Raw genomic sequence first — 12827 nt, forward strand, 5'->3', positions numbered from 1 at the left:
GGAAAAGGGCAATAGGGTCACAGATCTAAAAAGACCTTAATCTGTGGTGGATCTAGCAAAAAAAGAAATGAAAGTTTTTCAATAATTGTCAAAACATTTTCTGATCTTTATTAGTACAAATATTTGTCATAATCATTATAAAGATATGAAGTTTGTTCTACTTTCACTTAACCTTCAACACAATGTCTTCACTATCAAAATAAAATGTAAAATAACTGGCTAAAACAAAAATTATTGATACCCCAAAATATATAACTAAATACCCTTTTGCAGAACACTTTTTCATATACAAAAAAAAATTCCTTTTTTTTCTGCATTCAGTGCTTCTGACCATTTAGTATACTACTACTACCAAGAAATTTTAAAAAATGCACAAATTATGAAGCCAAAGGGGGTCCTTACCAAACTTTCTCCTTTCATTTTTTTCAGCATTGATTAAACAAATGACAAAACAAAATGAACAGAATATTGAGTTATGAGTTTTCTTCACTTTATTCTTTCTAAAATATCTGTATCATAAATATCAGTTGATAATATCAACAAATGATAAAAATTAAACCATACTATATCTTTAGGCTTATTTCAGCTAACAAGTTTTTAAAAATATAGACTTTTTCAACCATGAAGAAAGTCTAAAGTTAAAATCAATACAACTGGGGAAAAGTAAAGTAGTCTACATGCTGGGTGATATTGTGATGCATGTATGTTTTGATTAATTTTATCTTCATGATCTACCATAGTAAATTAATACTTAACAACCTATTAAAAAGTTAGTTAATTAGATAATAAAAAAGCTATCTATTTTCAAATCAACCTAATATAAACATGGTTCCTTTTTTCCAGGAGTTTCGGTAAGTAGTCAGTGTATAATATAAAAAATACAAGACTTTTTTCTACATAATCAACCCACACAGGAAGTTTGTTGCTTATACAATCAATCATTAACCTCTGTCAATCTTTATAGTATATAAATATGACTTCAAGATTAATTCATATTACTAGCAAAACAAAAATCCTGAAAAATTAGCAACATATGATAAATTAATATAAGCATATTGTTATAAATCATATGCAAACAAAAGTTAAAATGCTAAGCAGAATAGTTTAATAATAAAATTAATAAAAAAGAAATAATAACAACTTTGCCTCATAGAAAAATGAACACTTTAAGACACAGAACTTTTTTCTCAGTAACAAAAATGAACACTTTAAAACACAGACCTAGCTTCTTATCTATTGCCACTTTATATTGCCATTATCAAAATTATGATGTATATTTTATTACTAACTAACTTAGACAAGACATTTTGAGAAGAAATAAGTGATATCTAGTAGGACTAAAGTAATTAGGCTTATCTATATACCCTTATGAACACAACTGTATAGTAAGATACTACTGTGATATTTCATTAATAGGAATAAATGAAACAAAGTTCATTCATAATTTGTGGTTTTTTTTTTCAATTAAACTATATTTCCTGAAATCACAAATAAACAAATCACACAATCACTAAGAACAACTGTCTGCAATATTATTTCATATAATAATTAGACATTAATTATATTATCCATATCTTTACTTTAATTCATTTTCAACACTTCAATAAATGATGAACAAGTCATTAACTGTTTGTGCATTTTATCCCCCCCCCACTATAAAAAAATAATGTGTCATTTTTACACTTATGACAATGTGTAATGGTCGCTTTGTATATTTAAACATTAATTTGTGACTAATCATTATAAACTTGCGACAAGCTTGTCTGCATTAATATTTATTAAGCAAAATGTTCTATTTCATTGTCAATTTTCTATGCAGTCTTCCATAACATATTTAATATTAAAGATCTGAAGTCTTTCAAATATTGCAGAGATTTGTAGCAAGTTGAAATTCTTTAAAATGTTTTTTTTTCTATGTACATTGTACTGACATGTGAAAGTAAAAATTAAGACAATTCTACTTAATGGTATGTAAAAATTTGTTACTACTAATTATAATCTATGATGCATTAACATTGGTGTTAAGTCTTCTGCTTTTGGCTGGATCCTCCCGATATTTTATTTAAAAAACTGATCAATCTCCTGCTTAAGTGCCTGTGTCAAAGCAGTTGATTTAGCCTAATTCAGAAATTACTCCTGTCTTACTTGAATTTTTGGCTTAAAATTGTAATAAATCACATAAATTCTTGTCAAAACAAATTGATCTCCAACCTGTGTCAAAGGTTATAAATTTAGTATCATCTCTCAGGGGAGGTGATGTAGTGATAAATTGTGCAGTGAAACAAGAGTTGATTTCAAAATAGGTCTGTTGCTAAACAAAGAATATGTCGCAAAAACAAAGCCTCAGCAAATCTCCTGCTTTGAGATTTTGAAAGTAAGATCTCCCACCTATGCATTTACCTTTACTCTGACAGATATACTATTAGATGTTATTAAAAAGATCTGTGTCTAAGGAATTTTAAGCATAATTGTGGTCCACAAAACCTACTAAGATACACATATGTACTTACTACTTCTAATCTACACTGACAAAACAACCCACACTTTTATCAAAAGATTCTTTATAACAACATTATGCATAACAGATATAGATTGCCAATTACTGCTACAGTTTCTGATAAAAGTCATGGTCCTTAAGCATCTGGAGGACGGAGCTGGAACAGTTTTTCAATAACAGTTTCATCAGCCATTGTTGTGATGTCGCCAACATTACGATCACCGACAGCAATTTTCCTGAGTACACGTCTCATAATTTTCCCCGATCTAGTTTTTGGCAGTCCTGGAGCATTCTGTACAAAGTCTGGTTGCGCAAAAGGCCCAATCTTTGTTCTAACTGCAAGGTTCAAACAACATTTAAAGATTAATTAAAAAATGGCTGTGAAATTCATGGTAGTTGGAAATCTCTTACACTATTTTCAATAAATTGGAACTTTTTTTCAGTCAAAAAATGTCATTCTTTACTATTAACAATAATGACAAAATATCTAATAATAATAATATAAAGCAGTTATTCAAGAAAACAAAAGAATTAGAAATGTTTACATCTACTCTACCTTTTACTATGAGCTCTTTAACTAAATTGTCTGTAAATTCCTGACCCTAAAATTCAATGATAAAAATACAGTAAAAAGCAATATGTATCATCATATTATCATAGTAATCTTGATGACATTGGTTCACATATGTATCACCATAATATTGTAGTAATCTGGTTTGAAATCTGCATCACCGAAATATTGTGCTAATTTTGATAACTTTGGTTTGACAAATGAATCACCACACAATATTATAGTAATCTTGATGACTTCGGTTTGACATGTATCACCCCAATATTGTTGTAATCTTGATGACTTTGGTTTGACATATGTGTCACCACAATATAGTAGCAACATTGATAACTTTGGTTTGATATCTTTCACTTAAATTTTGAATGTCAAAAATAAAAAATGTGTACATTACAATCTGGAATACCCCGCAAACAACTTGAAAGGAACAAGAAAATAACTATTCACATGCCATTTGGTTCCAAGCCATTTTTTATATGAAAAGCTATTCAACTTAGATTAACTAAAACTATATTCAAATGGATCCATCTTCATCTCAAATCAGGTCTAATTTATCTTTAAATTTATTCTTTTTATTTACCTTAAGGAAAGATAATATTGCTTAAATTATCATGACTTTCTTTTTTTTATTCTTCCCAAATTCTTTGAAATTCTTACAATATTATAACTACATGATTTAACCTAATGCCATTCACCCTACAATTTTAAGGACTGAGTTTTACCTCTTTTAGTGTAACAAAACAATATGTAGATTGTCCTTTGATTTTATGAGGATGTGCCACCACAGCTGCCTCTGCTACAGTAGGATGTTCAACCAAGGCGGATTCTATCTCTGCAGTACTTAACAAATGGCCTGATACATTCACCATATCATCTATTCTACCTGTTACCCATATATAACCATCTTCATCTCTTTTGGCACCTAAGTATAACAGGACATATATGTCAGGTACACATCTGAAGACTTGAGATAAAAGTAGATAAAAATCTTACAATAAATACCAAGAGCTTATTTGTGATCATCAACAATGTAAGCATATTTATAATCAGCAAATAAAAAGCATTTTACAAACATGGGCAATAGTATGACAAGCCTTGTGGAATGCACTTCTTATTTATCACTTCATTCAATTTATCTACCCTTAATCTTTCCAACAAAAATGTGCAGAAAAAAACTCCAATTCTTGTACTGCTTATTTAATCAAGTGTAGACCCTTTTGTGGTTAGTTGATGAGCATGCTCAATATACACTTCAATGAGGTAGGGCTTGGGTAGAACAAAAAAATTTCACTTGCGGTAGTGTATATTGAACATGCTATATGCATGACCATTGACTAACCCAGTTAGCACAAAAGGGTCTATTCCTTTCAAATGTACAATGTACTTACCATCACCAGTACAGTAATAACCTGGGAACTTTTTAAAGTAAGTAGTTTCATATCTCTCATGGTTACCATATACAGTTCTCATTATACCTGGCCATGGCTGCTTAAACACCTAGAACAAAGAATGAGGAACTGACAGCAAACTGGATTTTCCCACTGACAAATTCCAAATGTTAACTATAAAAAGATCTATAACTCAAAAATAAAAGTGAAAATTATGAACATCAACACAGACCTACCTTATATTTCAGGAATATTACATCTTATTTGAAAAATATTCTGTCAAAGGCCATTAAAGTTACAGCACCATTAAGTTTTGGCAGCTGCCTGTACACGAACTAACTAAAAATCAAATCCACCTTACTTTCTCAAGACTTTAAGAGCATTCCCTAATGAAGTTCATATCAAAAATTATTAGTTTAACAAAAAACTAATAACTCACACAATACGTATGATCTTATTTTTACAATAGTATTGCTGATACCTACTAAATAACCCTCTTTGTTTGGTTCTGAGATCTCGACACCAAGTTCATCAAGTATAACTGGAACAATACCAAAGAATGGAAATGTCTGCAAAATAAACAAACCATTTCATATTACAAATGTATATAAACAGGAAGATAATATTGATTGACAAGAAATGTTTCAAATATGAACGTACACTCATTGAAACTAATAAACTAATCCAGTTTAGCATAATTTAAGTACCATTACATCTTTATTACCATCATATTTAATAAGTCAAATGTTTTCAGAATTCATTTCACAAATTTATCAAACCTCATGAAACATAGTCCTCATTGAAACTTTTCGTCAAGTTGGAATCATTTTTTTATTAATAGTTTGTCTGTGTAGAAGGAACTTAAAAAAACATTAGCTATAAATATACATTATATAAGACCTTAGCATTTTTTTTCGCACATGCATTTGCATAATTCAGGCAAACTACTGGTTTTAATAGCATTTTCCTCATACTTTTCAATGCACTTTGTAAATATAAAAAAAAGAAGCAGTCCTATTTTTCTCTAGAATATGCACAATTTTTAATACTCAACTAAGTTCAGGAAGTCAATTATTATGTCTTAGAAATTATAGTAGGGATCAAGCTTGAATTTTCTTTTGATTATAGAACACCTTCATTGATGGAAGCCTCAATTTGATCTTTCACAACTTATGATACAAGAATATTGTACAAGTAAGTGTCCATTGCACTAGCTATACCTAAGTTTTTAGAGACAGCATAGCCTATAAAACTAATGCCAATTTCAGTTTTACTTACTGCAGATCCTGGTTTAGTAGTTGTGGCACCAGGTAATGGCAAAACAGTATGTCCTCCCTGCATTTTAAAAAGAGATAATTCAATAAAAATGGCCATAATGGATTAACATTCAAAAGAGAATAATCTGGATTGTACCTTCTACTACATTTACAGATTTTTCAGGTTGGTTTGTTATCATATAAAAATACAAAAGAATTTTCAAGAACTTAAATAAATCAATGTTTTCCAAATTTATACACGACAAATCATTTTGGCTGATAACAATAGTTGTATTCTCTGAAAAAACATTTTTGAGATTTTGCATGTACGTTTAGACCATCAGACAAGGGAACACTATAAAATGACCCCCACAGGACATACAATACCAATATTTGGAAGTATACACGTTAGAAAGTTAACTATTGCTTACAGTTTCTGTTTGCCAGAAGGTATCTACTATGGCACATTGTTTGTTTCCCACAACATTATAATACCACAGCCATGCTTCAGGATTTATTGGTTCTCCTACTGTGGCTAAAACTTTCAGTGAAGATCTGTCATACCTATAGATGGAATATATTATCCAAAGAGTTACATTTAATCTCTTACAAGAGGCTGTCTGATTGAAAGCAAACCTGATTTCACACAAAGGAATTAGAACTGTGAACGATTCACTGCAGGAAGTGTTATTGAGGGTTCTTGTGAAGATACATGTGAATTCCTAAATACATAGAAAAGAAGTTTGAATTTAAATAAACAAACTTTTTGTTGAAGATACTGGTGCATTTTGTGCACTTTCCAATATCAATCCTTTTTTCCATAAATAGAAATGGATTTCAAATAAATCTTAAAAACAAACATAACATTTTATCTAATCACAATGTATGCAACAGTCCCAACTTAAACATGACAACAGTGAAAGTCCCTATTTTTTGGAACAAAAATTGCCACCTTTCAGATACAACAAAAGCAATATTTACTGGTATATAAAAAAATACCTGACTCCCATTTTGCCTCATGAAAAATTATAAAAGAATACATATTTTCTTACTTGGTAACATATTCATCTCCAAATCTCATCAATGATCTAATGGCAGTAGGAGCCGTGTAGAACTTTGATACTTTGTACTTTTCAACAACTGCCCAAAATCTTCCTGCGTCAGGGTAAAATGGAGTTCCCTCAAACTAAAAATAACAACTGAAAACTGTTAAACACCTGGAGGACCCAAAAGTAACAAACTCAAATAATGGTAAAATTCATATAAATACATAGATACCTTGGTCTGTTTGTTCTTATCTTAAAAAAAAATAAATGTCAGCCAACAAAAACAATTTTTTATTACTATTTTAGGATAAAATTATAAGAGTGGATCATCTGGTGCAGTTTATTGCAAATTGTGATATAGCCAAAAAAATGAAATGTACATGATAAAGACTTTTGATTTCTGTGGATGATATTATATTTACATTTCTGAACCAATATGAATCATGAAGAAATTGGTTTTTTTTTTATTTGTATAAGTGATACTGAGTCAATGATTTTTTCCACTCACTATTATTCCAGTAGCACCATTATTGAGTGGTCCATAAGCTACATATGTGTGACCAGTGATCCATCCTACATCAGCTGTACACCAGAACACATCATCAGGCTGGTAATCAAATGCATATTTAAATGTTGTTGCTGAGTAAAGCATATATCCACCTACAGTGTGTAGTACACCCTTAGGTTTTCCTGTTGATCCACTGCAAAAATTAAATCACTCTTCAATAATCAGTCAACAAGCTACTTAAACATGTATGTATATCAATCAAAAGCTCAATAGAGCTTATGCTTATTATCATGTATTTCATGCTGACTCTAAATAAAACTTATTTCTTTATTTATAATAATCTTTTCAAAAGTAACTCCAATTTTAGGTTACACACCAATAATTCAACCAAAGAGTATTTAGAATGTATGCAAAAATAGTCCTAAGTTTTAGTGCACTTGTGCTATGTTGCTGTGAATTGTGCACATCAAATTTGCACAAGTAAGCCTGTTTTTGACAGAGAATCATATTTTCTTTATTTTTACATAAAATGGTCACTGTAACTTACTGAATTAAATATTTTCTAGAGTTCTGCATGAAAACTTGTTTTATGTGCAATGTATGGGAATTCTCATTCTACTTTTAGCTCATTGTCTTCTAGGTGCAGGTGTCACACTGCAAGGTAGTAAACCCCACATGATATTTTCAGTGCAGCTTTTAGGTGTTTTTTAGTCTTCTTCAGGTTAACTTAAGGTAGTAATGCATTGAATTTAGTAAAATTAGCACTGGAGCCTACGGTTAGTGACATAAGTGGTTTGTAGCCTCCAATTAAAATTTTGTTTGAAACAAAAAGGTTAAAACTGATTTACCTCCCTTGTCTTAGGTTTAGCTAATCTATATCATGACCAACTTGGTCAAGTATGTCTAGATGACACTTACCCTACATGTCTGACAGTCTTAGTAAGCCTCATTTTGTGAGCAAATATATACACATTGTTATAACCCTGTTTTCCTCTTAATTCACTCTAAATGTATCAAGGGATATATCTTAGAAGGCAAATATCTGACAAATTGTTTATGTCATACATTCACATTGCAATGTATTATCATCCTAATACAATGTTTATCTTATTGCTTTGTCAAGTTTAACCAAACTAAAATAGGAAACAAAAGAAACCTTCGGCAGTTTCAATCTTCACACAGGGTTTCAGTTAATAGCTAACATTCATCAAAATGTCAAGTCTAAGTAAATTCCTCTTCTATACAAAATTTCTTGCCTATTCAGTTAAGTTCATGCTGCTGCTTTAGAAACAATACCTCGTATACAACATGAATAAGGGATCCTCAGCATCCATCCATTCAGGTTCACACTCTGTAGGTGCTGTCATTACTACATCATGCCACCAAATGTCTCTACCTTCAGTCCATTTTATCTGCAAAACAAATAAAAGTATGGTAAAAGACAAACTCTGTTCTAAAACTTTTCTTGTGTTGTTCACTTTTGGTTCATTTCAAATTTCAGTCATTATTTTCAATTGTAAAGTAGAGTAGCCAAGACCAAATCAATATGGAAGCCTTTCATTGCACAGAAAAAAGGGGGAAGGATTTATTTTGGTTGGTTTCTATTGCAAGCACATTCTTGTAATGCATTGTAGCTATACCTCTGAGTATAAACATTTCTACATCAAGCTTTCTTGAATGCCAGTGAAAGAACTGGGGGTCATAAAATTAAACCTATTTTTGGTATTGTATCTGCTCAACTGAGTTTTGGTCATGTAACCAATATCCACTTAAAAACACCCAAGATTTATGCTGGTACATAAGGTTATGTTACAAACAGGAAGTTTTTCAGCGACACCAGGTACTGGTATACCAAATTTGACATTGCTACAATATATTCCAGTCTTGTCCACTATGATTTGTATATGTACCTTTAAATTCTTGGTAGGTCTTTTTGCAGGTATGTCCATGCTGCTGTCACAGTCACCATTTTCATGTACATTATGTCCCATAGGTAGGAGATGTTTTATAACAAAACAGTGACTAATTTTATGGTCACTTAAAAAAAAATAATTGTTATTTACAATATCTAAATGACATTAATAAGTTTGTTTGTTGATATCTTTGATAATAAAAAGTTCTTAAATTCTGAATAGTCACAAAATTTTAAACCATGTGTTTATCACATATTATACTGTCATATCTCTTATTTCTTTATTGAAGAAAATACAAGTACCTGTAGTGGGAACTGAAATTAAAATAAACATATCTTAGCTTTAAAAAATGTGGATTAATGTATAAACTTGAAATAAAATAAGCCAAATAGGAAATATGTAAAACAAAAACACACCTCTTTGAGCAAATATCTAAAGATGCATCAACAATGGATTTCAGATTTAACAACTTGCTGCCTCTCCATACTCCATCTAAAAGAATATTTTACAAGGTGATGATTTTAATACCTTCTAAGTAAACCAATAGGGTACAAATATATATAAATTTTACTATTAATGAAAACTTAGGAAGACTATTTTTATTAAATTTTGATGTGTTAAGATGTAATTGGCTTAACTCAAAGTTTTAAGCATGATTGGCTTTATCCATGAAGACCCAAGTTCTAGTAGCCTTGGGACAAACTTGTCTGTGGGCTGAGTTGTTCCAAATGTACTAGCTTACTCAACATTCAATCTGTTATTTTTTTTCATTATTCAAAATGTTTTTGTTATTTTGTCTGCATTAAATTTATAAATCCTGGAAAGTTCAACTGAATGTTACTTCTTGTCAGACTGAAATCAGACTCTAAGTGCTTCAAATGTTATTTCTTCAATTCATGTTTATTACCATTATGAGAACTTTGTCCTCTATTACAGTAATCTCTTCCTACTTTTCTTTTAAGAATAAATTTGTGTGTTTTTGTAATGTAATATACTAACCAGCAGTTACTATTGCACAACATTCTCCATCTAAGATTCTTTCAGCCAGTGATTCTGCAGAGAAACCAGCAAACTGAAAATGTAAAACAGTATCTATAAGACTTTATCATTCTTGAAATGTGCTAGTATCAAAAATTTTGGAATCAGGTGAATAACATAATGTCAAGGCAAAATATATATGGTACATGTATTGACACTGTATACCATGGTCACTAAATATGATATTATTGCTCCCCATTTTTTGCCAAAAATAAACAATTATCTTTCAATTAATCCTTATCATTACTTATCTTTGTATTATTTTGGTTATTTCATGTTATTTGTTGTGTGTGTCCATTTTCCATGCCTGATTTTTGTCCCTGGATTACATTCTTTTGATTTCTGCTAGAATCTTGGTTCCCTTGATTACTCTTAATTCATTGTCATGCTTCTGTAACTTATGCATTAACCATAACATTAATGCAATTTATCAATGACTCTTTTCCTTTATAAAAATACAACTTAAAGTTGGTACTCATCTTTCAACCAGTCTTAAATTCTTATTGTTAAGCATGTAATGATGCAAGCTTATTGTTTCCTGCCACAAAGCCACAGTGACAAATAATAATGTCCACTGTCTGTCAATAACATGTTGTGAATGAATAATCTCTAAAACTGCTTTATGTATTTATAGAATGTATTTTTAGGGAGTGTACATGTGCCTACTTCGATGGTAAATGTATTTTGATGGTTTCATCAGCAGTGGGAGAGGGGCTATGGCTACAAAGCAATCTTGTTGAGTTGGAGGTAAATTTTCAGACATTATTATGTGTCAATTTATTTAAATTCAATTTGTTTCCATAATTCAATAGTTACTACATTACCACAATGGAATGTATGATACCAAGTCTTGCACATGCTAACAAAGCAACAGTCAGTTCAATTATCATAGGCATGTAGATGGCCACTCGATCACCTTTTTTCATTCCTGAAGAAAAAAACAATGCTTCATACATTGCCATATAATAATAAAGTAAACTTTTTGTTGTTTTCAAAATATCAATTTTCATCATGATTGTATGATGGCTTTTACCTGATACAAATGTTTTTCTCTTTATCATTTTTCGTTGCTGTTAAGTAGCACTCCGCCTAAGGATCATGCAAAATGTGATTCATGGGTAAAAAGCCTACATATTTATATTTTTGAGATTTTGTTTGAAATGTCATAGTAAACAGAAATTAACATATGGTTTTTCATATAACCCGTGCTCTTAGGAAATAAAAATTACATAGAATGCACTGTAGATTTCATAATTAAGGGAGATAACTCTGTAAATGGCACTCAAATACAATAGAATCTACTGGATTTTCAATGTGGATTATCTCCTAAGAGCAGGCAGATTTGAATGAATAATTACACATTTCATAATATAGACCCATAAGACAACTTAATTACAAAAATAAAAATATGTAGCCTTTTTTGGGGTATATCACATTTTTCAGATTTTGTATGATTCTTACAAAGACAGCTACTTAATAGTTTTGACAGATGTGTTTACTTTACTTTACTGTTTATGACCTTTAAAAAACTAATAACAATTTACAATGTAATTTAACATACCACATTGCTTCAAAATATTAGCAAATTGACAAACTTTTTCCTTGAGTTCTGTATATGTTGCTTTTCCATGATCACTAGGATCATTCCCTTCCCTGCAATAAAATTGATAAAAAGTTAGAATGCAAACTTAACATAAAGTTAATTTTAAGACACTACCTTGAACATTGACGAAAACAATATATTTTCCTGATGTTTTCTTAATCAATTCTCCTTCAACTTAAAGATCAATGACATCACAATTTAAAATTACATTGTATCATTGACATCAAAAAGTTATTCGGAAACAAATCTGAGGTCATTCGGACCAAAATGAAAAGTGTGAATTCATGTATACAATATGAATTTTTAAAAATGCAGATAAATTTAGGAACATACCAAAAGCTTATTATTATAACAACTGTAGTCTAAAAAGCGATGACATAATGGAAATGGGATTACAATGAAATGGTATGTGACAAGAAATCTGACTAATTTTCAAAATACAAGTACAGGTACATGTACAATTTTTATTTATATAAATTGCATGACAAGAAATGTTTGCACAGTTCATCATACATGCATTTGTATGACTAATTGTTGACTATAATTTAGAAGACTGTTACATATACTGAATGTACACACAAGTGTATGTACATGTATGTACTAACCAGTAAAATGCCACTTTGTCCCCATGGCCATTATTGATATGACGGTCTAAAGCATTATAGCAAATATTGGTTTTGGCTCCTTCCATCCATTTAACAAATATGCGACCCTTTCTACAGTCAAAGTTGTAATCTAAAAATTTGCCAGTTTGAGGAGATTTCCAATAAAACTGCTTTGCAATTTCTCCCCAAAAGGCTTCAGGATCATCTACTGATCTTTGATGCATTTGTTTGTATTCTTCAAAACTTTTAACATGAGATTCATTTAGGAGTCTGCTTGGTGGGGGGTATTTTAAATTATCGTGTGATACGTCCATCCTTCTTTTCTAGCTTGAAATGGAAAACTATTTTCGGCCTGGTTCGGCAACATTAATTTTCAGTGTCAATAATAAACTTGATTATTTCTTA

General features: G+C 30.5%; 1 protein-coding gene across 1 annotated transcript; it reads right to left on the reverse strand.

Moving 5' to 3' along the window:
* Positions 1-74: 74 nt before the first annotated feature.
* On the reverse strand, positions 75-12821 carry LOC148629347 (acetyl-coenzyme A synthetase, cytoplasmic-like). Its single transcript, XM_088548676.1, has 16 exons — positions 12423-12821; positions 11776-11867; positions 11039-11142; positions 10176-10248; positions 9593-9668; positions 9174-9300; positions 8560-8675; positions 7264-7456; positions 6762-6895; positions 6141-6273; positions 5732-5788; positions 4939-5022; positions 4454-4562; positions 3788-3987; positions 3054-3099; positions 75-2833 (listed from the first exon to the last, which is right to left on the reverse strand). Exons 1-16 carry the CDS (start codon positions 12734-12736, stop codon positions 2634-2636), a joined length of 2058 nt encoding a protein of 685 aa, XP_088404802.1. The 5' UTR covers positions 12737-12821; the 3' UTR covers positions 75-2633.
* Between the last annotated feature and the right edge of the window lie 6 nt (positions 12822-12827).

Source organism: Perna viridis, chromosome 1 (genome assembly GCF_037379345.1).
Source record: "Perna viridis isolate PV_CMFRI_1.1 ecotype Kerala chromosome 1, ASM3737934v1, whole genome shotgun sequence".
NCBI classification, from domain to species: Eukaryota; Metazoa; Mollusca; class Bivalvia; order Mytilida; family Mytilidae; genus Perna; species Perna viridis.